We start from the raw sequence: 21,570 nt of genomic DNA, 5'->3' as shown, positions 1-21,570 counted from the left end.
CCTGTATTCCAACACAATGTGAAATCCTAAGTCCCAAATTCAAAAAGTTTCTGAAAGCTCAGGGTTAGATCCATAAATGTACTGATGCAATATTATATTATATTAACTTATAAAAGTTAATACAAAATGCTTATGATTGGCCAGCTTGGTGGGGCTGATCAACAGGCCTGATTAGGTGGTATTTGGTTGTTTTTTATTCTTTCATCAGTATGAGCTGAAAGCAACTTGTTTGACATAGTAAGTTTATACTCTGTGAGTGATAGCAGAGTATGTGTATCAGTTATCCTTAATACAGTTTCTAAGAATAATCCCCTTCTACTAGTCGCATAGAGAAACACATGTAGTTGTGTTAACTGGAATTGTGTTTTTTGTTTAGCATTTATGTACTTACAATTCAAAGAAAAATAATCCCATGGCTATGCTTCCGAAGTCAGATGCTGAGAAAATGCTAGAGCTGATGCCTCTGCCTCCAAAATACCCAGTTCTCTGGGTTCTCACCTGTTAAAGGATGTTTAGTCATCTAACTTGCAGAAGGAATACTTTATTTGGAAAACGTAAAGTGCAGTAAGTAGTAGGGATGGTATTAGCAAAAGAGCCTCATGTCAACTTCTTCTGCATTACAGGAGTACAAACGCAAGCTAGCCAGAGTGTCCCAAGTACGGAAAGAACTCAGGTCACGCATCCAGAACCTGCCTGATCTGTCTCGACTTCCCAACGTCACGGGCAGCCACGTACACCTGCCGTTTGCAGGAGACATCTACAGCGATGATTGATTACAAGAACGTCCTTCCATAACCTCTACTTTTCTGTGAAATGAGGGGTAGGTTAGACTGATTGGTACTCTTGTAGTATTATTTTTGTATATTGTTGGAGAGTGTCAGTAAAAATACTCTAATAATTTATAAAAAATGGTTTAAAAAGTTGATTTGTTTACTATTTTATTGGCGAGTGAACATAAGGGTACATTTATAAAAGTGGCATCTGTGTCTATTACATTGAAGAATGGATAATTATCTTATCTTTTGTAAAGATTTTAGTTGAGTGCCCTGTAAAAAAATGCTAAGATTTTTCTTATGTACCCTATATTTAATGTAGATCAACATATAATCAACACAAACTTCTAACTCGAGACATTTCAGTTACTAGTGAGGGAGTGAAATGTGGAAATCACAAACTTATGTTTGCAAGAAGGTTGATGCAATTTAATGCAAAGTTAAAAGTGATCTCACTGTCCATAACATCTAAATTACCCACTCACAAAACAAGTCAGGTGGGTTTTTTTGAAGTAAATGTTAGTAACCACTTTTGTATTGGAAAACATAAATCATGTTACACTGAGCAGATCTTCAAATGAATCAAAATATTGCAATATTTTAGTATCATTTAAAAGTCAGCATGAGAAACTATACAATCGACCAGTTTAATTATGTTTCAAAATTGTAATTTTTTTTTTTTTTACAGCTGCTTAGTTTCTAAATTGAGGGACCATTCATTTGTACTCTAATCCCTTTCTGGAACATCCGTCTCCATCTAAAAAGGTTAATCCCAGAAATGTGAAGCCATTTTATAGCTTTAATTAAATTGAAAGGTCATTCTCTAAACTGTCCCAGTTGTTAAATGCCCATTATTAAAATTTGACAATGCTCTGTACCATCCATACATGCAGCAACACGATGATACGGCCATGCTGTACATCCTTTTCCACTGAGAAGCCCCGGAGGCCAGCATGGGCTTCCAGCCCCCCACCTCCACCCGCTCCTGCACACGTTTCTAGATCTTGATCGTCTTTTCTCACAGAACAGGAGGAGACAGTTCAGGCCTGTGTATAAGTCAAACAGTGGAAAATTACTGCCGAGTGTCTCTTTTTCAAAAAGTCCTTTGCATGGCACAAATGTGGTGTTTGTCTATGGATAGCTGAATTTGTGAAAAGTCCTTGTTACCATACTATGCACCAGCTTTTAAGTTCACTTAAAAACTTAAAGATACAGACAGGCATCTGGCAGATTGCCAGAAAGTTTAGGCTTTTCAGTCAATCGGAATTAGGCACGTAATTGTTGAGGAGTGATTTAAAAAATGCCTACCTGTACCTTTGGCATTTAGATGACCTTAAAAACCGGGGCTGCAAGTGTTTGAGTTGGATATATGATCAGAGTATTTAACGATTGCATTTTGTTCATGGGTTTGCACTTGTCAGGCATTGTTTTGCGTCAGTTACGTTCACAGTTTACAAGTTTAATGCTCCTTTTCACATGAAAGCAATTTTTTTTAGAAAAATCTATTCTTCCTTTTCAAAAAGCACAACAATTCAAAATAGTCCTGGAGTGAAATTGTTGAAGATAGATAGTGATCTGTCACTTGTTATTGACTTCTACAGGGCTAATTGCTAGAATACTTGTTGGATGTGAATGGAGAATAATCTTTCTCTTTAAAATAGATACACTTGGACATAAGCACCTCAGTCCAATTATCTTTTCTCATGGAAGTTTCCATGAACCTAAACCTCAGTTAAGTAGGGAAAAAAACCCCAAAAGATAAAAATACAACCTGTTGACGTAGCATTCCATAGCATGCAATGTAGAATACTGATTTCATCCAAAATTCTGACTGACAGATAGGGATGCTGAAAATAGTTCATCAGAGCTCACTAACTGTCCAAAGATTTGTAACTTTCGAGTGGCAATTTTCCACTCCATAGGAAAAAAAGAGCGAACTATAATGAATCCAGAGGAGTGTTTCTTTAGTTTAAGAAGTCTAATATGCAAAATTAAATAACACTTATTGGCATCTTTTCAGCATAGATTCTTGATATGAAAATGAATGTTCAGGTACAATTTTGATGTTTTAAATATTTCTGTTCTAGTACGTTAAACTCACCTCATAAAGTCTTATATACATGTGTGTGCATTACAGTTGCAGTTAAAGCTCAGTCTTGCTAAAGAATAGCACCAAATTACTGATAAATATTAAAACAGCTTAATCTATTAAGAATTATAAAATAAATCATAAAACAAGGAGAATAAATAGTGAGTTCACAATTGAATCCCATCCATGGAAAACTTAATTTGTACCCAGAGGTGATTATAAGTGCAGCGGCATGGCTTGTTTAGAGTACATTGAAGGATCTAAGTCTTGGATACTCAAAGCCATAGGGAATTAAGCTTAAACAGTCTTTTGCTACCTTAATTAAAAGTAATTATAATAATAAAGTTGAATGCTGAATTTCCTTGATCTCTCAAGAGTATTAAAAAAGGCATGACACTTACTTCACTAGACTTGTTTTTCTTATTCACAACTCTTAGTGATAATGATGTTGCTTATCTACAGATAATGTAGAACTGATAAAAGAATGAGGAAAAATCTCAACTTCTTGATGTATATAAGTTTTAATTTTGAGAGAGTGCTATTTTCTGGATATATTTTTCTTTATTTTACTGTGGAATTGTTTACTTCAAGGAATATTTCATAAGTGGGTTTTTGGAAATGATCCCCCAGCATTTGTGTGGAAAAGAGGACTTGTGGAAGGTAAAGGTCACTCTTATAGCAAGTGTCATATGTTAGTGGCTGAATGGTACGTTGGTTTTTATTTATATGGGAAAGGCATCAGGTATCAACTAGCTAGAAGATTTATATTGTAATTGTAATAGTATAGCAGGAGATAACATGGTACGATACAAATGCAGCCCTGTAGTATCAAAAAATACCTCCAAATTCTCAGGTTCCAAAGTTTAACATAGGTACTTCTGACATCTCAGGAAGAAAAGAGGCTGGGTGGGGAAAGGAAGGCTGCCTAGGAGCTGAAAGGGAGAACGTGCCTGGGTGGAAATGAAAAGCAAAACAAATGTCAGCTTTTGTCAAAACAGAAATAACAATGCGAAGCTGGGCAGCACAATGTTTTAGCTGTAGCTGGGACTATACAGTGGAACTGCTTTGGGGCGTTGCCACCCTGGGAAAGAAAATGTGTGGGTGTACCCTGCCCACCTCTTCTAACGTGGTCTGACTCTACTCAAACCAGAATGCCCAGCCTACGAAAGGCACAATTATAAAATATCTGAACATTTTTCATCTAATAATAGAAGCATAATGACTAGATTATTTGCTTCACTATATTGCACTTTTATTGGGCATTCTCTGAAAAAAGCAAAGAGATTCCTGCAGCTCTTTGCCATATGAGAATGCTTACCTTGGAGGTCACTGGGGCTGCTTGTATACTCTAGTGTTTGCAGGCTCAAGCTGTGTTTTTGCAGAATGTTTTGAAAGATATCAGGAATATTACCCCACTCCTATGGTTTTAAAAATAAATGTGAAGTCCTTAGTTACAAAAATTACCATTCTTAGAAATTGTGTATCATTACTCCTTCTGAAAATTAAACTACAGCCTGCAGTAACATTAGCTAGTCTGTTTCACTCTGTTAATGTTTGTATTAATATATTAAAATATCTCAATCAATCCCTAGCAACACAACCCAAACTACATGCTTATTATGTATTTTATCTGAATAGTCTTCTGAATGTTGAACCGAGAGCTTTCATTAGGATAAAATTACATTCCTGTTTACCTGAAGTTTAAAAAGACAATGTGTTAGGACTTCCACAGACTCATACTGCTCTCACAAGTCAGTGGTAACTCAGCCTGGTACTTCAGTGATGACCCACAATACACACGTAGGATGCAGTAGCCCCCATGCAGATGACCGTGGAAGACATGGAGGTCATACAGAGGCTTGATGGGCCCTCTACAGAAGAGCTGGATTTCAACCTTTTGAAACGTAAGCAAATAGATTCATGGGTGTGGGTTTTTTCGGTGGAAAAATTAGTGAACTAGAAAACCAGCACGTCTAAAATTTGACAGTTACATTTATAAATATTTAGGGCCAGTTCTGCTCATTATTCATGCATATAATCACAGTGACTATTCCTGCAAGTAAAGAAAGCAGACTCAAATATAGTGTCTGAAGTGGAATTTCTTTTTTAATGAATGACCAATTTTGTCTCGGCTCCTATTTCAGTGTGTCATTTATCTTGATTAAGTAGTAAATCTCTTCCATCTTGTTATTTAGAAATCTAATTCTGATTTCATCTTTACAATATTTAAAGTATCCTACTAAGCATGATGTTTTTGTGGGAATTTGCAAAAGTTCAATAGCACTCGTTACTTGTTTGCAACAGAAATAGACTCATTTGTTAAAAGCTAATGAGAAAAGTTTGAAATGTAAAGATGTTTCATTATTGTGCTTTTCTGACAGAACGTGTAATCCTTGTGTAATTTATGTCCTCAGAATAACACCTGTATGTACGCTCTTTCATATTTAATAGAATAAAACATTGTGTAAAAACATCTTTGAAATCAATTTTTATTGCTTGCCTACTCGGTCTCATGATATGAAATGGCTTTAATGTAAGCTGCTCCCTCTACGTAGGAGTCAACCAAAATCTCACAGTGATGCTGGCGAAATGGTCAATACTAATTTTGAAGTTTATTACTCTCTGTAATTGTAACAGAAATACTGTTCATACACCACGTAGTTTGGCCGAAGCGTACGTTTCTTCAGAGGCGGGGCTGGGCGTGAGGGAACCAGTTGTAATATGCCAGCTTGAGCTTCCCAACACTCAAAAATGGGAAAATGGCTCAAGCTGATGTTTCAAAATAACACATGCTTTAGTTGAGCCGGTTATATAAAGACACACTTTGTAGCATTTTCAACGCGCAGTATGACGCTATTACTGTCGATGATATACATACCATTGCATAAGCAGAATTTGTATGAGCTGGGAAATAACTCTCGCTCTATAATCAAATACCTGTACGCAGGGCTGCACGCTTAAGAGAACCTTCTTGGTCTTGCTTTACGAAGTCTGAGTGAAATTCTGCCCTTGCTGACATCAGGGAGGCCGCTTCCCCTCTGTGAAGAGTTGTCCTTCCCGCCCCCCCAAACACAAGCCAGTGACGCCGCATGGCAGAGGTCTGGGGGAGGCTCAGCTGTGGGCTCTTGCAGCCAACAATTAACCTTCAGTGTTTCGTCGAGTACAGGAATGTAGCGTATTCTGAAGGGAAGAGTGCATCAGGGATGTGTGTGTATATATAAACATATATATAGACACACACATATGTACATACATATTTGTATAATACATATAAAAATATGTGTGTACATATGTGTGTGTCTATATATATGTTTTTAAATACACTGATTCTGTGGCAGTCCAGTAACAGAAAAAGCCTGTATTAGAGGCTTAGGAATAACATAAAAGCACTTCAGATGACAGAAAATACCAACACTGTTTCTGCCCAGCATTTTGAAGCACGCTTGAAAAGCAAGGAATGGCGCATACTGAATGATTTTTTTTTCCTTTTTTTCCACAGCGAAGTTTGATAGCTTGCAATAGTGATCCCTTATAACAACACGCTTGGACATGTCTGACAACTCTGGTAATTACAGAGAAAAATGTATTTTTTGGAGCGTGACAAGACTCTCTCTACGTTAACAAATAGCACATTGCAATAGGAATACACCTGGAGTGCAGAATACCTGAAGCTCAGTGCCTGGCATCCACACTGCACTTCTTGGAGATGCGTACTTCAGACTAGCTCTCCTGTCGTCCTGTGGATAGGTTGCCCGTTAGCGTTCGCAGCACGTCGGTTGTGCCCCGGACCACGTCTTTTATCCATTGTCTGTAGTTTTATCCAAAAGGAAGGCGACTCGTACTCTGAGACCACTCGGTATTGGGTAAAAAGCAAAGTAAACAGGGGCAATTGGGAGATCTGCTTCAAAAGCATACTCCTGATCTAACACGTTCATGCTGGTGCACCTTAAAACATAGCAGAGGCCCATGCTGATTTCACGTAAGCCTCCTAGGAAGCACAACAGTAGAGTACCTCACGTGTGTACTTTTAATATAAAAATTTATTGCAAAACTTGTTTTTCAAATACTTTTGTATTACGCACATTTTCCATCAACAAGATGATGGAAGTATTTTTCCAGAGGACTGGACCATAAATACAGCAACAACAGCTGAATTAATGCCAAGTTCTACATTGGAAAAAGGCGTAACTCCAAGGTCCGTATTTTGATCAAAGAATGACAGTTAATTTGATCCTACACGTACGTAAGAAACAAACAGCAGTGAACCTTTCAAAGTTACTCTGCAAGTGTACAGAAAATATAAAAAGGTTACATGACAATCTTTGAGACTGTAAGTAGAATTTGCAGCAAACTGTTCTCCCCTGCCCTGGACTGCTTTCAAGCCTACCAACGGATTTGCTGGTCCTATTTCTTAGGCAGTGTTCATTGACTCTGAGTACACTTAAGGGAAAATATTCATTAGAATACAAAAAAAAAAAAAAAGGAAAATACAGACCTTTAAACCCAAGAATTTAAATGTTTTTAACTGATTGATTCTCTTTTCAGAGGGGAAATCTGAAGCACGATTTGCAGAACTGTAACTGCAGACTGTACGCAGGGCAGGCTATGAACTTGGTCCAGAACGGTGACTTTCTACTGTCCTTTCTCACCTCTGTGCTGAACTGAAAACGTAAAATCTGAAAGTGGAGACCGCTTTAACCTTGACAATTGTCTATTCACATCAAAACTTTTTGGTGCAACAAGTTGACTACTGTCCAGGGCAAACCTAGTTTTCCAGATTGAAGTCCGGGAAGGAAGCAACTCTGAAGCTCGATAAAACTGAGCAACATTTAAGAGGTTCTCTCCTTATTCATTTCTGAATGAGACAAAAGTGACCCATTTTGGTAGCACCAGAGCAACTGGAAAGCAGCATCCCGTGTTCTTTATGACTGTGCCATTCTCATAGCTGTAACAAATCAGGGCGCCCAGAGCAGTCTAACACGGAGCTGTCAGTTGCTACTGAGAGCATCCCACATTACAGTGCAATTTTACAAGGTTCTGCGTTATCCTGCGACCAGTATCACCTGCAGCCCAAATCACACACAACATTCTTAAGAAAATGAAGAAGCTTAATCTGGTGATACAGTGTTTTATCTCTCTTTGTATATGAGTGCTGTCTTAAAGAGTAATTTACTTTGGAACCTTTGTCAAGGTTGTGTTAAAGGCTGTGCTTAAGGCTGTGCTTAAATTACCACAGGTATCAAAAGACAGCGACACTACAGGACACTACATGAGACCCTTGAAAATACCGTACCTGCAGAAAGCGATGGTGAAAGTGTCTTTGTTCTACTCAAACATGCAAAGCAGGGATGAGACCTTTTAAATTCTGTTGTGATGCATTATCTTGAAAATAGTGGGAGAGTGAGGTGGAGCAAACTGCAGCCTCCCTACCCCCAAATTGCTTCCAGGTCTGCCAACTTATCCGTTAGTCCTGCTGGACCCTCTGACAGATCCAGTATTGTCAGCTTCCTCAAAGGATAGATCCTGGCTTTTAATTCTTGGGCCACTAGAGACTGCAAAACACGTTCAAGATTCCCAAGCATATTAGAGTGGCTATTTTCTCATCTCCCTCTTGGGGACAACCAGTCCCCTCAGAAACAGAGCTTGCTTCTAAAAAATACGGTCGATGCTTTCACAGGGTACATGCTGTTAGCTTGAGTTTTAAAGACATCACTTTGTTGATTTACTAAAACTGGAACAATACTTATTGCTGTAATCTTTATTACTTGGAAATAATGTATAACTAAAGTAAAGTCAAGAAGGTTTTCAAATCTGCCTTCTGGCTTTTCTCTTTTTCTTCTAGGTTAAGCATCCGTTTTAGCTTAGAAAAGTGAAATTTGGAGTTTCGGGGAGTCTTGGAAGCAGAGCTGGTTGTCGCCTGTCCGGACACACATGTTCTGAAAAACAGAAGACTCAAATTATTTGTCTTAAAGGTGAGGAATCAGAATTAACATAAAGTAACTATGAAAGTGCATATATATAATTTGAGTGAAAAATTTTGAACGCAATAGTGTATTTTCATGTGAAAGTGAGCAGCCAGAGGTATAAGTTTGGTATGCAAATTTTAAGCCAGGCATTTCACATTAATGACAAAAGCATAATTGTGCGTTCTTCGCACATAGTCGCTTTTCATTAGAATCTTTGATTTTAAAGGCTGGAAAGTTAAAATTCATCTCCTCAGTCAGACCACTGAAGAAAAATACTTAGTTATCAATTTAAAGTTTATTAAGTGACTGATCTGAAATCAGTACCTGACACCCTTTCCCAACAAGACGTAATACCGTAATACGCTCTACTCAGCAAAGTGCCTCTTTGTACCTGGGAAGTGACGAGGGAGTGTTTCCTTTAGATCCCCACCTATTGCAGCTTCCCGGTGTCACTTTGTTTGCAGACTGAATTTTTACATCTGGTGTCCTCAGGCTAGATTTAATACTTGGGGTGCCAGAATTGTGTGTCTTGGTAGCCAGAAAATCCCTGCTTTTACCGTAATGTCTTGTTGTTTTGTTGCAGGAGTTGCAAGTAACCAGCTGTGGAGAGAAGAAAGGAATTATCAACCATTCTTTCAGTCCTTCCACCTTTGTATTACAAAGCCATTGTAAGAATCATCCAAACTATTCTCCAAATATCATGACCCAAATATTTGCTTAAGTGAAACATGAGATATTAAAAAGCAACATATACTTTACACTTAGTATTTTCATTCAGGCTTCTTAAGCCAAACACATCCTATGGGTTTATCTAGAAATTACTCCAGTCCCCTAGCAACTAATTTCAGGAGACCCATAACTCTGAATGTAATGTTGTACAGTGAAATATGGAAAACAAGCCTGTCAAAACAGAAAGATGTAACAGTACCTGAACTGGATATCTTGAGTATACAGAACAGGTATTCGTATTTTGCTAAAAAACACGACATACAGCGTGATCTAAATTCATTAGCATATTCTACCCCAATGAAGTTATATTACACACTTTCCAGGGAGCCTTGAAATAAAATATTTAAATTACCAAGCTCTCAAAAATAGTCGTTCATAACTAATAACAGCAAGTCTTAGTGAACAAAGAAGAGGCTTTCTTTTAGTGCAAAAATAGTTACTACCATAGGGAGGAAGTTCTAAACAAAGGGCACTTTCTCTTCTGTTTACTTCTAGGCTGCAGGGAACTTCCAGCAGCACAGTATGTTGCAGAGGTGCATCAGAACAGATAATGTCACAGAGGCAGGCAGATACTCCTAACATCCCTGACTGCCATGGCAACTGCCCCGATTAAGAGACATGAGAGTAATACAGCCAGACAACTTTTCCAGGCACACAATTACACTGACTGAAAAAACACAGTTACGCGATGTTTCTGGTTAAAAAACACACTCAGAATGTCACAAAAAAGCCTAGGCAGTTTTGAAAACATCCATACCCAATCATTCTTCATTTCAAAGTCTATAAATTTACCTAAATTCAGATTGCTTAGGAAGAATTACATTTAGAAATGCCGAAATGAAACGTTTTCAGTTAAGTGCTTTGACTGTCTCTAGACATTATTTTGTCAGCCTAACAAACTAAAAAAGAGAAAGATCATTACTTATACAGTCCAGGTATTGATGTATTTTTAGTTCTCCTAAATGAAATTCAGATGGGGAAAAAAAAAAAACAAACAGCATTGCATGATGATTTAGCACTCCACGGAATATAAATGGAGGTGAACACCTTACAGTGCAAGAATTAGCAGATTAATCATAGCACTGCACAGCTAGTTTCCATTCCCTGAATTGCATATACAGTTAACTAAAAAAATTTTAAAAGCCCTGAAATAGTTCATAATGTTATATGCCTTTTTGTGGCAGAAGCGTTCTCAAATCAAGTTCTACTTGCTAAGAAAGGTATCAGAGGCACAACCTGTCATATTGTTGCTTGGTTTAATTTTCAACCACACTCGAATTTTCATTTTCACAAGTCTCAGGTATGAGATTATAGGGATCTACATTGCTAATTTTGAAAGCTGTCAGTTGCTGACAGTATTTTAAATACTTAAGACCAGAAATACTTAAATCATAATCCACAGCACAAATGCAAACAGAACTGAGCAGAACACCAGTGCAGCAAACTGTAATTACATCCCAAGATTAGAATATTATCCAGAGTTTAAACTGGACCTATTTAAAACTGAATTTTAAACTACTCATATGAATACACAGTGTGTCCTACGAACCTCTCCAGCTACAGAATAAATCCAAGAACCCAACAGAATTCCACAGGACACTGTTCATCAGTTGTCTAAAGAGACAGTTCTTAATGTATGCTAAAGGTTTATGATCCCAGAGGAACAAAGCAAACATTCCAACTTCTCAGATGCCCTTTCTGCTGCTCAACTATGATCTACAATTCGGAGAGAGTAATAGCAAGGGTGCCTTTCTGGAGCACCTTTTTATGCCCTGACAGCTGAGAACCTCTTGTCCTATTTCCTCAGTTTAATTTTGTGTTATTGACTCTTTAATAGTTTTTGCTTTCGTAAGTTTTACTCCCCAAACCAGCAGACTCTCATCTGAGAAAATGCCGAGTGTGCCAGCAACTGCTGGGCACAATAGGGTGCTGTCTCATTTATTAAAACATCCATTCACATAACCTGTTTTAATAGCAGTGCATGCCTTGGCAACATTAGATTAAACGTATACTGTTGTTCTTCAAATAATAGTAATTACTATGAAAAATAGTGCTTAAATCTCATATTCCCAAGTAATTTTAGGAAAAAGAACAGAAGCCCCAAAAGCAACATTAACTTGTTTAAATTACCTCTGTAGTTTAGTTTTAGTTTTTGGACAACTGAAAAAACTGACAATGTATCAGTCACTCAAGCCCTTCTTCACAGCTGAAACAAAGGCAGTAAATGTCAAGCTATGCATACCGGCAAAACCAGCCTGACTTCAGTCAATGGCATGTCTTTCTTCTTAGGTATGTTTTGGGGTATCCTTAGCAATGGATTTCTAAGGATTCTAATGGATTTTAGGATCTACATGGCTGCATTAAGCTTCTGCATCTAGTAGAGTTGCCTGGTCCTAGTTCTACCACATTCATACGCAAAAAGGAACAAGCAAAAATCTGCCACTCCTGCCATTTTTGCAAAGTTATGCAAATGATACAGTAGCTGACAGTGGAAATGCCAGAGCTTCCTGGCAGGAAGAAATTACTTAATTTTCAGCAAGATCTTAGACATCTGCAAAGTCTATCCAGACTGCTGCTAAAGAGAGGACAGGAAGGGGAGAGCTGTTTGTGTAGCTTCTCTGACACATAGCATCGGGGGTTTTTTGCCGGGGGCAGCTTACTGTTCTTGTCATTGTGCTCATGATCTCTCTATTGCGGAGGGTAGATTTTAAAAGTTTTGGTTGTGAATACAAGTTATCCCAAAAGAAAAGAGGAGTTATATGCTCATGAAAAAAAGAAATGTGTAGGTGTGAGCTCCACTTCTAAGAGAAGGATTTCCACATCTTCTTTTTTATGCCACTGAAAGGTTTCAAGGAAATATCAGGTATTTGGCAGTTCCAATATCCTTACCAGAACACTTCTTGACTCCCTGTACTTTTTCAAAAGCTTAATCTGTTTCATATTAAGTTTATGGTTCTTCGCCTCTCGTTTAAGAATTTTCTCTATCTGTGGAGTCACTTTCATCTTTGGCTTGAGACGCACCCGGTAGCTATCAGGAACCAGGAACTGGAAGCAGTAAGGACATATCCTTTCTAATCCACATGCATTATCTACAGATGAATAAAGGTAAAAGAGAGTAAAACGTGAAATAATTGTTTTATAGGCAAACATTAACATTGCATGTTTCTATTTTAACATTATCTAGGTAGAGATATTTTTATTGTATGTTTCAGATACAACCAGAACACAAGAGGAATTGTGTTCTGAGCACAATTCATGCTAAATTTATGCACAGCATAAGTTTACACAGTATGTAATAGTAAATTTTGCCAGAAAAATGCAATTCGTTCCTAAAAATCTTTAACAACGGAGGGTCACGATTCTGCAAGGAGCTCCGTGCAGGCACACTTTTTTGCCAGATCAGTGACACCAAAGCCTTGTAAAGCTCTTTGCCCATTCTAAGTGCAAGAAGACGACAGCATCTCAGCCTGGGATGACAAAACACTTTGAGTTAAATTTGAGACCTAATAAGAAGCACGCTCCTGCATCTGCCTTATTACTTCCTGCTGCCAGAGCCGGACTCGAGCACCTCTCCCTAAACCCCTGAGCAAACACCTGGACCCTGCCATCTAGCAAGTCTGCCATTTCTGCCAGCAGCCCCAAAGCACACCCTGGCACAATTTTGTGGGGGCAGCACAGGGGAAAGTGGAGAAAAAGGGAAGGTCTGCCCTCATTCTTAGGGCCACACTTCTGCCCTTCAGCTGCCCCGGCAGCCCCTGCGCACTGCTCTCCCACGGCAGGAGCCCCCGCTGGGCTGCACTGGGCTGGCAGGGCCGCCAGCGCACGGCGGGGACGGCGGGAGCCCCTCTCCTCCTCCTCCTCCTCCTCCTCCTCCTGCAGCAGGGCAGCGGCCCCGCCACCGCCGCCTGCGCCCGGGCCCCCTCACTCGCCTCGGGAGTTGCGGAGCGTCCACCTGCGCGACAGAAGAGCATAGCGTCACGTCGCGCCGCGTCACATCATATCACATCACATTGCGTCACATCACACCGCGTCACCCCCCAGCTGCCCCGGCCACGCGGCGGCGCGCCACGGCAGGCGCGCGGACCGGGGGCGGGGCTCCCCACGTGCGTCACCAGGTAGCTCTCCCCCCCGCCACTTCCAGCCCGCCCGCCTCCCCCGCCGCTTCGCGTCCCGTCCCGCCCCTCCCCTCCCCGAGAGCCGCCGCGTCCCGCCGCGGGCGCTTACAGCAGGAACCGCGCCTGGCCCGGGCAGGCGCCCACCAGCCCCTCCGCCGCCACCTCCAGGAACCGCCGCTGCCGCCCCATGGCGCTGAACGCCCGCCCCGCCGGAAGCCGCCGCCAGCCAGGTCCGGCGGCCGGGGGCAAGGAAGGGAAGAAGGGGGGGGATGTGCAGCGTTTCGCCGAGGCCCGGCGGGTTCCCGCGGCCGTAGCACCATGGTTCCGGGATCGGACGGGCCCGCGGTCCCCGGCTGAGCGCAGCGCGGCGCGGCGGCTTTCCCCGGGCCGTCCGGCCGGGTGAGGGGGAAGGGGCGCGGGGCGAGGCAACCAGTGGAGCAGCCCTTGTTTCGCCCCCGGCCGCTCCGCGCCGGCCCGTGGCCGCCGGGGCGGGCTGCGGCAGCGGGGGAGGGCTGCGTTGGCGAAGGCTTCGTGACCGGTGTGCGGGCTGCTCCCGCCCTCCCCGGCAGGCCGCGGGCCGGCCATCCGCTGGGGCTCGCGCCGCCGGCGGCCGTTTGGGCGGCAGCAACGGCTGCGCGCGGCCGCTGTCAGGGAGGGAGGGAGGGAGGGAGGGCGGGCGGCGGGGACGGGGGCGCCGGCCCCTCCCGTTGCCGCCCGTGAAGAAGCGGTAGAAAGGGACCCCGGTGCTCAGGAGCCGCTTGTGTCTTCAGCGGTGTTGCAAGTTTGTTTTTTTCTGTAGGGAAGAAAACTTTCACCTCAGGGGAAAAAAAAAAAAACAGATTCCTCTCTCGAGGGTTGTCACGTGAAAAATGTCAGCCCGCAGCTCAAGAAGGCCACTTGGTGTTCAGAAGTGCTGAACATCAGCGATCTCCCGCTCTGTTTGGATGCCTTTTTATGAATTTTGGCAACTACATACTTTGCTTTATCACTCTGCAAATGTGCGCCTATTAAAAAGAAAAAAGAAAAAAAAAAAACCTCGGCTTTTCGATGTTTGATGTGTGTTTTATTAATTCCCTTGGCCTCAGTCATTTGCTAGACATTCTTCTTCTTTGATCTGTTGGTAATGGTGTTCATTTAGGAGAGGTATTCATCTGAGCAGGCTTCAATACTCTATCAAGGAATTTGAATAAATACAATTATTTCTTATTTTCTAACATGGAGTAGCCGAGGGCTTTAGAAGTAGAAAATCATGGGAAAAATTGAATTTCTGGGCTTCCTTTAATAGGGGAGCTTTACAGTACAGTCAATAAATCTGGGCTTGTTAATGAAATATTCATAATAGCTACAATTAGGACCTCTGCTGGCTTTATTTTTGAATTAAAAATACATTTTTCAACAGACCTTTCAATATTACATTTTTTGTGGCCAAGTTGCTGGGTTTGTTGATGGTAGTTTTTGTGCGAACTCTACCTTTCTTGAGCCAAAGAGCAGTCATGTCACACAACATCTATTTAAAACACAACCAGTGTTCATCAGTCAACAGATTTTTGGCAAATGAAATATTCCCGTTTATTAATAGTGGTGGGGAAAAAAATGAAAATATTTTTTGAACGCAGCTAAGCAAAAATAATTTCGACGCTTTTTTTTGGGGGGGGTGGGGGGGGCGGGCCTGTGTTTTCTCATTTCTAACCGCGCGAGTCTGTTTGCTCCCTGGGGGACTGGGTGGCAGCGGGGGAACCGGGAGGCGAGACCCCGCCATGTCCCCTCCCAGCCTCTGCCCAGCCAAGGGGAAAGGTGCTGGGGACCCCGCTGCTGCCGGGAGCTGGGCCCTGCCCCCCCCCCCCCCCCCCAGCCTGCTCTTACACTCTTCTTATCCCTGCTTCTTTTTTGCTTCCAGTCTGTCTGAAACGCCGATACTTTTTTTTTTTTTTTTTTCCTCTGCTCCTTCAACTGCACCGGGCCATTCACTTTTTTACCTTTGGTTTGCAGGTTTCTCTTTGCATTATAGATCATCTTTGTCCAAAAAGCAGTGCAAACAGCACCTCCCAGTGCCATTCATATACGGTATACCATGTGGCTTGTCCCAGTACCTGCCTCATGAGGCAGAAACTGTTTCTCACGTTAGGCGTGGTGCTGAATGTGCCGAAGGAATAAAACTAGAGACAAAGGGAAAATGACCGAGAAACCATGGCCTCCAGTTCATGGCTCTTTACAGGCCCCTTTCTGCAGAGCTCCCATCAAAAGTCCGTATTTCTGTGCATCCCGTGCTGGCAGGACCAGACCCTTAAAACCAGACAACCCTCAGCTCCCTGGCACAGTATTTATGGCATCAGTGGGGTGAGTTTACCCACATTTCAAGGCAGAATGCATTTGTCTCTGCTCTTTCCTGGCTTTTGTTCACCGAAAACAGAACACATTAGCAGACCCATGTTACTAACTGCTTCCTGCTTCTGTTGTTTAGTGTTTTGTAGCTACCGCGGCTGACCAACAAGCTGTAAATCTTGCATGGTGTTTTGTAACAAAGGAAAAAATAGAATGATTTGTGTTGACTTCTGGTCATCGTGTATCATTATTGATTTGAGGGAGGGCGGCGGAGGAAAGCGTACCGTGTATCTGTTGCCTGCCGCTTCTCCAGGAAGGCGGTGGTAGCTAGCAGTCAGTAGAGGGCAATAGAGAAATACAGTTTGTGATACCTAAAGGATCTGAAGCACTGATTATGTGTTTACAGAAAAGAAAAAGAAGAAAAGAAGAGCCAGGAGGATAGGTTGTTCAGTTTACTACTGGAGACCTGATTGTGACAGACCACCAAGAAAACAAAATTTTCAAAGAGAGCAAAGACGACCTTCTGCAGCATCTGCGAGTCTCTCCTTGTTTCTTCAGAGTTACGTAGGATAACTTACCCCGAACTTATTGATGACTGCATGTTCAGTGGACTCGGAAATGGACTGGGAGATGCGGGAAGGCACTCTTTGGAAGGAACAGAAGAGGAGGCATTTCAAAGATCCTGCAGGTGACTGAGGTGAGCAAACTCACAGCTTCTCTTTCAGGTGAGAGAATAGGTGTTCAGTCAGCTGTATAAAAGTCATGAGCAAGCTGAATGAGTGGCTGAAATTATATGAGAATTTTGCTTTTTCAGGCATGCTGGTGCAAGACTAATTTTATCTTGGGGAAAAAAAAGCATAGTGATGCTACAAGGATAAGCATTTCTAAGCATACGTTATTTTGGAGACAGGCTAAAACTGGTGAATTGGTTTACGTGTAATATTTTATATTAGCACTGTTTGAAATATGCTCATCATTTTACAAGGCTTATGTTCCTAGACTCTAGTTTACAGAGAAATATATAAAGAAGATGTGACTACTGTTGTTTCTTTTAGAGAGGATTTTTGCTAAGCTTTTTGACAAATGTGACTTGGAGGTTTGGAGAAATTTGTTAAGAGATTTTGCATGCATGGTGGGAATGCCCTCAGATTCTTCAAAGGCTTTATTATCAGAGAGATACTGAGAAGTGATAACAAAGAATATAGCAATAACAAAAATAGTTAAGCCACAGAAATCAAGGGGCTGACAGAGGGTTGGGAAAGCAGAAAAAAACAAGAGACTAAGTTAGGAAATAAGCGTATGAAACACTTTTCTGTTGCCAAGATCTCAGCTGGTGTCACCATAACACTTGGAAAACATCCTCAGGATGCTGGGAACCATTAAAGCAGTACAGATTATCAGAGGATAAACTTCCACTTCAGCTGCCACTGGTACCAGCGGTGACCAATAAGAAACGTTTGGGAAATGAAAGATGAAGAATTGAAGCATTGACATTCTGGGGATATCACAGAGCAAGTGCAAGGGTATCTAGAGGTCAGTCAGACAGTACCCATCTGAAACAAGGCAGGCTGATAAATAAAAGGAATAAATCATATTCTAAAAAATACCATTAGCTTTGAAAAGCTCGTTAAAGGAAAAGTTATCTAGTGATCCTCCTGAGCCTGGATTTATTTTGTAAGTAGTATGATAGGTAAGGCTATGGCACAGTGATTTATCTGTGCTTTGAATGCCAAAATATGTAAAAGATGAATATGATGATTGTTTGTTTATACGTTGTTTAGAACACAGCTTCCTTGCACTATGTACTTGAGAGAAATGAAAGATAACATATATATATAAAGCATGTCACTATTTTCCATGGGTTGGCAACATCCATCTGACAGAGAAGGGACTCAACGAATATCAAAATCCCCCTGATTTTGAAAGCTACAAGTTGCAGTTCTGGTCTCCAATTTTTTCTTCCTTTTATTCCATTTCCAGTGCTCTAGATTTTCTTGCATACCTGCAAATCCATTCTCTCATAAGATAATAGAAATTAAAGATTGTATTAAACAAAAACCTCAAAGACAAACATACTTGCAGTTTAAAGAAAGCCATACTTGTGTACCAACTCTTCTTTAAAGCGGTCTCTGGTAGAAACGATTAGTTCTTTATCTAAAATGTGAAGCTCTAGGGCAATAGACATTCTCTTATAGCTGGATATCTATTTTCAGTGAAATTAGCATGATGGCTTGTTGGCATTTGCTGAAGAGTTTTCTCACGGGTCTTAATTCGACAGATAGAGTCAAAGGGAGTTTAGTCACGCAGGTCAGCGACTGGGGGTGAGAAATGGGAGCTACTGCTTGTTCAAGTCCAGGCTTTGCTTTGCCTGTGTGTGACTTTGTGGTGCATTGGGCCTTTTTATGGTCAGCTTATGAAGTGGCCAGCCTGGCATCTTGCCCACGCTAAGGGCTAGGCTTTGAATGGCAGGCTGCAGATGTACAGGGAGGCCCTCCTTGCATAGAAGTTATGGGAAAGGCCATTGTCTGGTTGCAGTGTCCTTCAGTATGCAGACAAATACACTCCTATGCCCGTTCTGGATATAAGTCCTTGTCACCTTGAGTCCTAAGAAACCGTTCCTTCATTTTCACTCATGAAACGGTTGTCTAAAAATGTTGAAATCTCAAGCCAAAGTTCCACCTGTGAAAAAGACGATGCTAATTAATGTGTTAATTGTCATGTAAACCATTTTGCTTAATGAGATGTGAAATAGCCCCTACTGTTAGGAATATCAATTTGCGCAGGAGTTTGTCTCAAGCACTCAGGGTCTGTGCTGCAGCACAACCCAGGGCTGCTATTTCAGCCTCTTGCCAAAATAGGAACATTTCACTTTCTGATGAGTCATCTGGGTTTCACTCAGATCTCCTAAGGTTCCCCCACCCTGTTCTTCTTTGCTGTGTAGTCCAGCCCCTGCCCTAGAGGCTTTGCTTTCCCAGCGGAAAGATGGGGTGGAACCCTCTTCAGCAGCTGTCGGCTCCATTCCTTAATTAACTTGGAGGGGACTGCTCATGAATGATACTGAGCGTTTTCTCTGTCACTGGAGCTGAACGTGCAGCATTCCTAGCCTTTTCTGGCCTGGAGCGTGGGGGAGCAGTGCTGGCAACTGAGTTGGAGTTTGCCACACGCTGTGCTAAACATTACCTGCATCAAGACAGAAAGAGAACTAGATCAACGAAAGGAGGCAGTTATAGGTATTTTCCATATTGGTCATATTTACTTAAGAGCAGCACAGAAGAGCTATATGTCTCAGGAAAACATTTCTTGTTTGGTTTTTTTTTTTTTTCCTTCTGGTACAAAAAAGGGATAGGGGAAGTCTTCACTTTTTATTTCTTTCTGCTTTAAATTATTTTATTTTCCTTTTAATTCTGAGTGACTTGTTCTAAGATGGCACTGGTTTGAGCATGAGGTTGGACTAAGTGACCTCTAGAGGTTTCCAACCTTACCCTGTAATTTTCAACACTCATGCTGTTATTTTGGATTCTTCCTGACCCCAAATTACCTGGGAGAGGAAAAAAAACATTACTATTTTAAGATAATTTTCTTCCCCCCCCCAAGTTATTATTTTAATTCATTTGAAAATGGACAAGAGAGACTAAAAAACAGGTACTTCCAATAAATAACTTTGTCATGGAATCGTTCTTTGCAGTTGTTGGTTTCCGGGTTTTGTGTTTCTGGGTTTTGTCATAAATGCTTTGGCTATCATGTTTAGGCTGTTTAACAGAATTGCTATTATGCAGAAATTTAGTCAGCTGAGGGCTAAACCGTTTGAGGGCTGTACTCCCTGCTGCAATTGAAAAGCGGCTTCTCACACCCGTTTATAGTATCCAAAGTTGCTCTCATGTCTGAGAAGCTGCCATCATTGCTGATTCTTCCAGTTTTATGCTTGGTGAGTCAGGTGGTAAGAAGAGATGGAATATTTACTGCTAAAATATGTGAAATAATATGAACTTGAAAGATTCATATCAGTTTTTCAGTAATCAATTTTGGCTAAATTCATTCAAAATTAAACTGTTTGCCCAGCTGACATCCTTAATTGATCACCCTTGCTGAGACTGAGATCTTCAAAGCCATTTACAACGGCTAAACAAACATATCTTCCATTAGCTTCGATTATAAAGCCTGATAAAGCATGCAGAAGATCCGAATCTTTAGAGATGACAGTGATGGATATAGTTTAGATACAAGAGAGGTAATAGAATCAGACTGATGCTTAGAGTGAACTTTAAGCCAGAGTTTCACAGTTGAATATGGGTGGGTGGTGCAGCGCTCCTTGTCTGCTACAAAACTGCTGCTGAGGCACAGTGGTAGCACAGCATACTTTATCTGCATTGGGAAGGCAGCACTTGAGTCTTCATTGCTAGTAATGTGGCATTGCCCCCAAAACTTATTCCTCTTTTAAAGGAAAAACTGGAATGGAGAGGATGTAACTACTTCATAAGTCTGAAGCAACTACAAAGAGGACAAACTCCACATGACAGTAATTTAATTAGACTGCGGTATTATTGTCCTGACTAGTGATGGAAAACAGGAAACTTCTTCAGTGAGGTTTGTATTATAACTGCATATTTCCCCAATACTGAAAGGGAGCTAGCCTTTCTAAAGTGGGCCTGTGTGCAAAGCCCTCTGCTTTCCTGTGCTCCTCGGAGATTTTGTACAGAAAACAAAACAGCAAGGGGTAGATGATTCAATAGAATATTTTTTTCTAAAACCCCAGAGGTCTCTGCTTGAGCATCCCAAGTCAGAAAAAGCTCGAATTAGTTGTATACACATATGTTAAACAAACATCATCAGAGTTGTTGTTAACTTGCTACTTATTTGAAGCATGGGGAGGGGCTGATGCAATCTCCAGACTTTTTCCAGAAGGCCCATAGCCATATGTTTTTATGCATTCTTTTCATTATTATTAGATAATGCTAACAGTAGTGTTCATGTATGGTCTGCATCAGCCTCCTGAAAGGTCGTTTTGGCCCTCAGTGAGGAAAAGGCTTGTTTTCCCTCTTTAGAAAAGTCATTTTAAAGCGGCCAAGCTGATGGCATGGCAGGCATAACAAATTTTGTCAGTTCATAATGGTGCTTAGTTTGTGCAAATGAAAATTATTTTTTTCCTTACTGTGTCCTTAAGGAAAGTTTTCCTGATGAAAATATGTGTGTTTTGGGGGTTTTTTTATTAATCTCACCCTTCCTTCTAAGCCAGTCTGAGATCTCTGCATCCCTTAGCACTGTTTGGAAAAAAAGATCTGGTTATCATGAGAGCATGGGTGAAAGGTAGGACAGTGGAAAGCCTGAAGGAGTAAAGGTCCCGGTAAAGAAGTACTGGCAGGTCTATGAAGAGCTTGTCACAGTGCCTGTTGGCTCTCAGCTTCTGTTTTGTTTGCTCTGCTGGTTAATCATTTGCTTGAGTGCTTAGGTATCATGGTGATGGACACACTACCAGTGCCACAGACCCAGCATGCTGCATATTCATTAAAACATTATTTTTGAAAGGAAACCCAAAATAAATGCAACTTTTGAAAATCCTCATCATAGCTAACATTGCC

General features: G+C 41.3%; 2 protein-coding genes and 1 long non-coding RNA gene across 5 annotated transcripts in view; 2 read left to right on the top strand and 1 right to left on the bottom strand.

Annotated features, from left to right (window-relative positions):
* RPRD1A (regulation of nuclear pre-mRNA domain containing 1A) overlaps nucleotides 1-5,335 on the top strand; it is a 47,320-nt gene extending 41,985 nt beyond the window's left edge. The window contains exons 7-8 of one of the 2 annotated variants that reach the window (XM_087759670.1): nucleotides 624-820; nucleotides 1,462-5,335. In XM_087759670.1, the coding sequence (XP_087615796.1) occupies nucleotides 624-773 (150 nt within the window). In that variant the 3' untranslated portion in view covers nucleotides 774-820; nucleotides 1,462-5,335. Of the gene's footprint in view, nucleotides 1-623 lie in introns of both variants that reach the window. The other variant, XM_087759660.1, reaches the window with a different exon arrangement.
* Nucleotides 5,336-8,605: 3,270 nt separating this feature from the next.
* On the bottom strand, nucleotides 8,606-14,331 carry RMP24 (ribonuclease MRP subunit p24). Its single transcript, XM_087759650.1, has 5 exons — nucleotides 13,782-14,331; nucleotides 13,487-13,509; nucleotides 12,447-12,646; nucleotides 9,220-9,428; nucleotides 8,606-8,798 (listed from the first exon to the last, which is right to left on the bottom strand). Exons 1-5 carry the CDS (start codon nucleotides 14,255-14,257, stop codon nucleotides 8,645-8,647), a joined length of 1,062 nt encoding a protein of 353 aa, XP_087615776.1. The 5' UTR covers nucleotides 14,258-14,331; the 3' UTR covers nucleotides 8,606-8,644.
* A 1,354-nt stretch (nucleotides 14,332-15,685) lies between these two features.
* The window catches only part of LOC148057423 (uncharacterized), a 75,340-nt gene continuing 69,455 nt past the window's right edge, over nucleotides 15,686-21,570 (top strand). The window contains exons 1-2 of one of the 2 annotated variants that reach the window (XR_015705232.1): nucleotides 15,686-16,009; nucleotides 16,401-16,691. This is a non-coding gene — a long non-coding RNA (uncharacterized LOC148057423). Of the gene's footprint in view, nucleotides 16,010-16,400; nucleotides 16,720-21,570 lie in introns of both variants that reach the window. The other variant, XR_015705233.1, reaches the window with a different exon arrangement.

The sequence above is a fragment of the Nipponia nippon genome, unplaced genomic scaffold (assembly GCF_047370975.1).
Source record: "Nipponia nippon isolate SJK-2023a ecotype South Korea unplaced genomic scaffold, ASM4737097v1 scaffold_1, whole genome shotgun sequence".
Taxonomy (NCBI): Eukaryota; Metazoa; Chordata; class Aves; order Pelecaniformes; family Threskiornithidae; genus Nipponia; species Nipponia nippon.
The sequence above is the reverse complement of the archived record's forward strand: the minus strand, read 5'-3'. Positions and strand labels throughout refer to the sequence as shown.

Bases quoted from the DNA above. Each gene is read 5' to 3' on its own strand.
- RMP24 (XM_087759650.1), bottom strand. From the start codon at position 14,257: ATGGCCGGCCCGCGGCCTGCCGGGGAGGGCGGGAGCAGCCCGCACACC. The intron at 9,429-12,446 runs GTAAGGATATTG...TTCTCTCCACAG, and splicing joins GGGAGTCAAGAAGTGTTCTG to CTGGTTACTTGCAACTCCTG. The intron at 8,799-9,219 runs GTACAAAGAGGC...TCTGTTTTTCAG, and splicing joins ACTCCCTCGTCACTTCCCAG to AACATGTGTGTCCGGACAGG.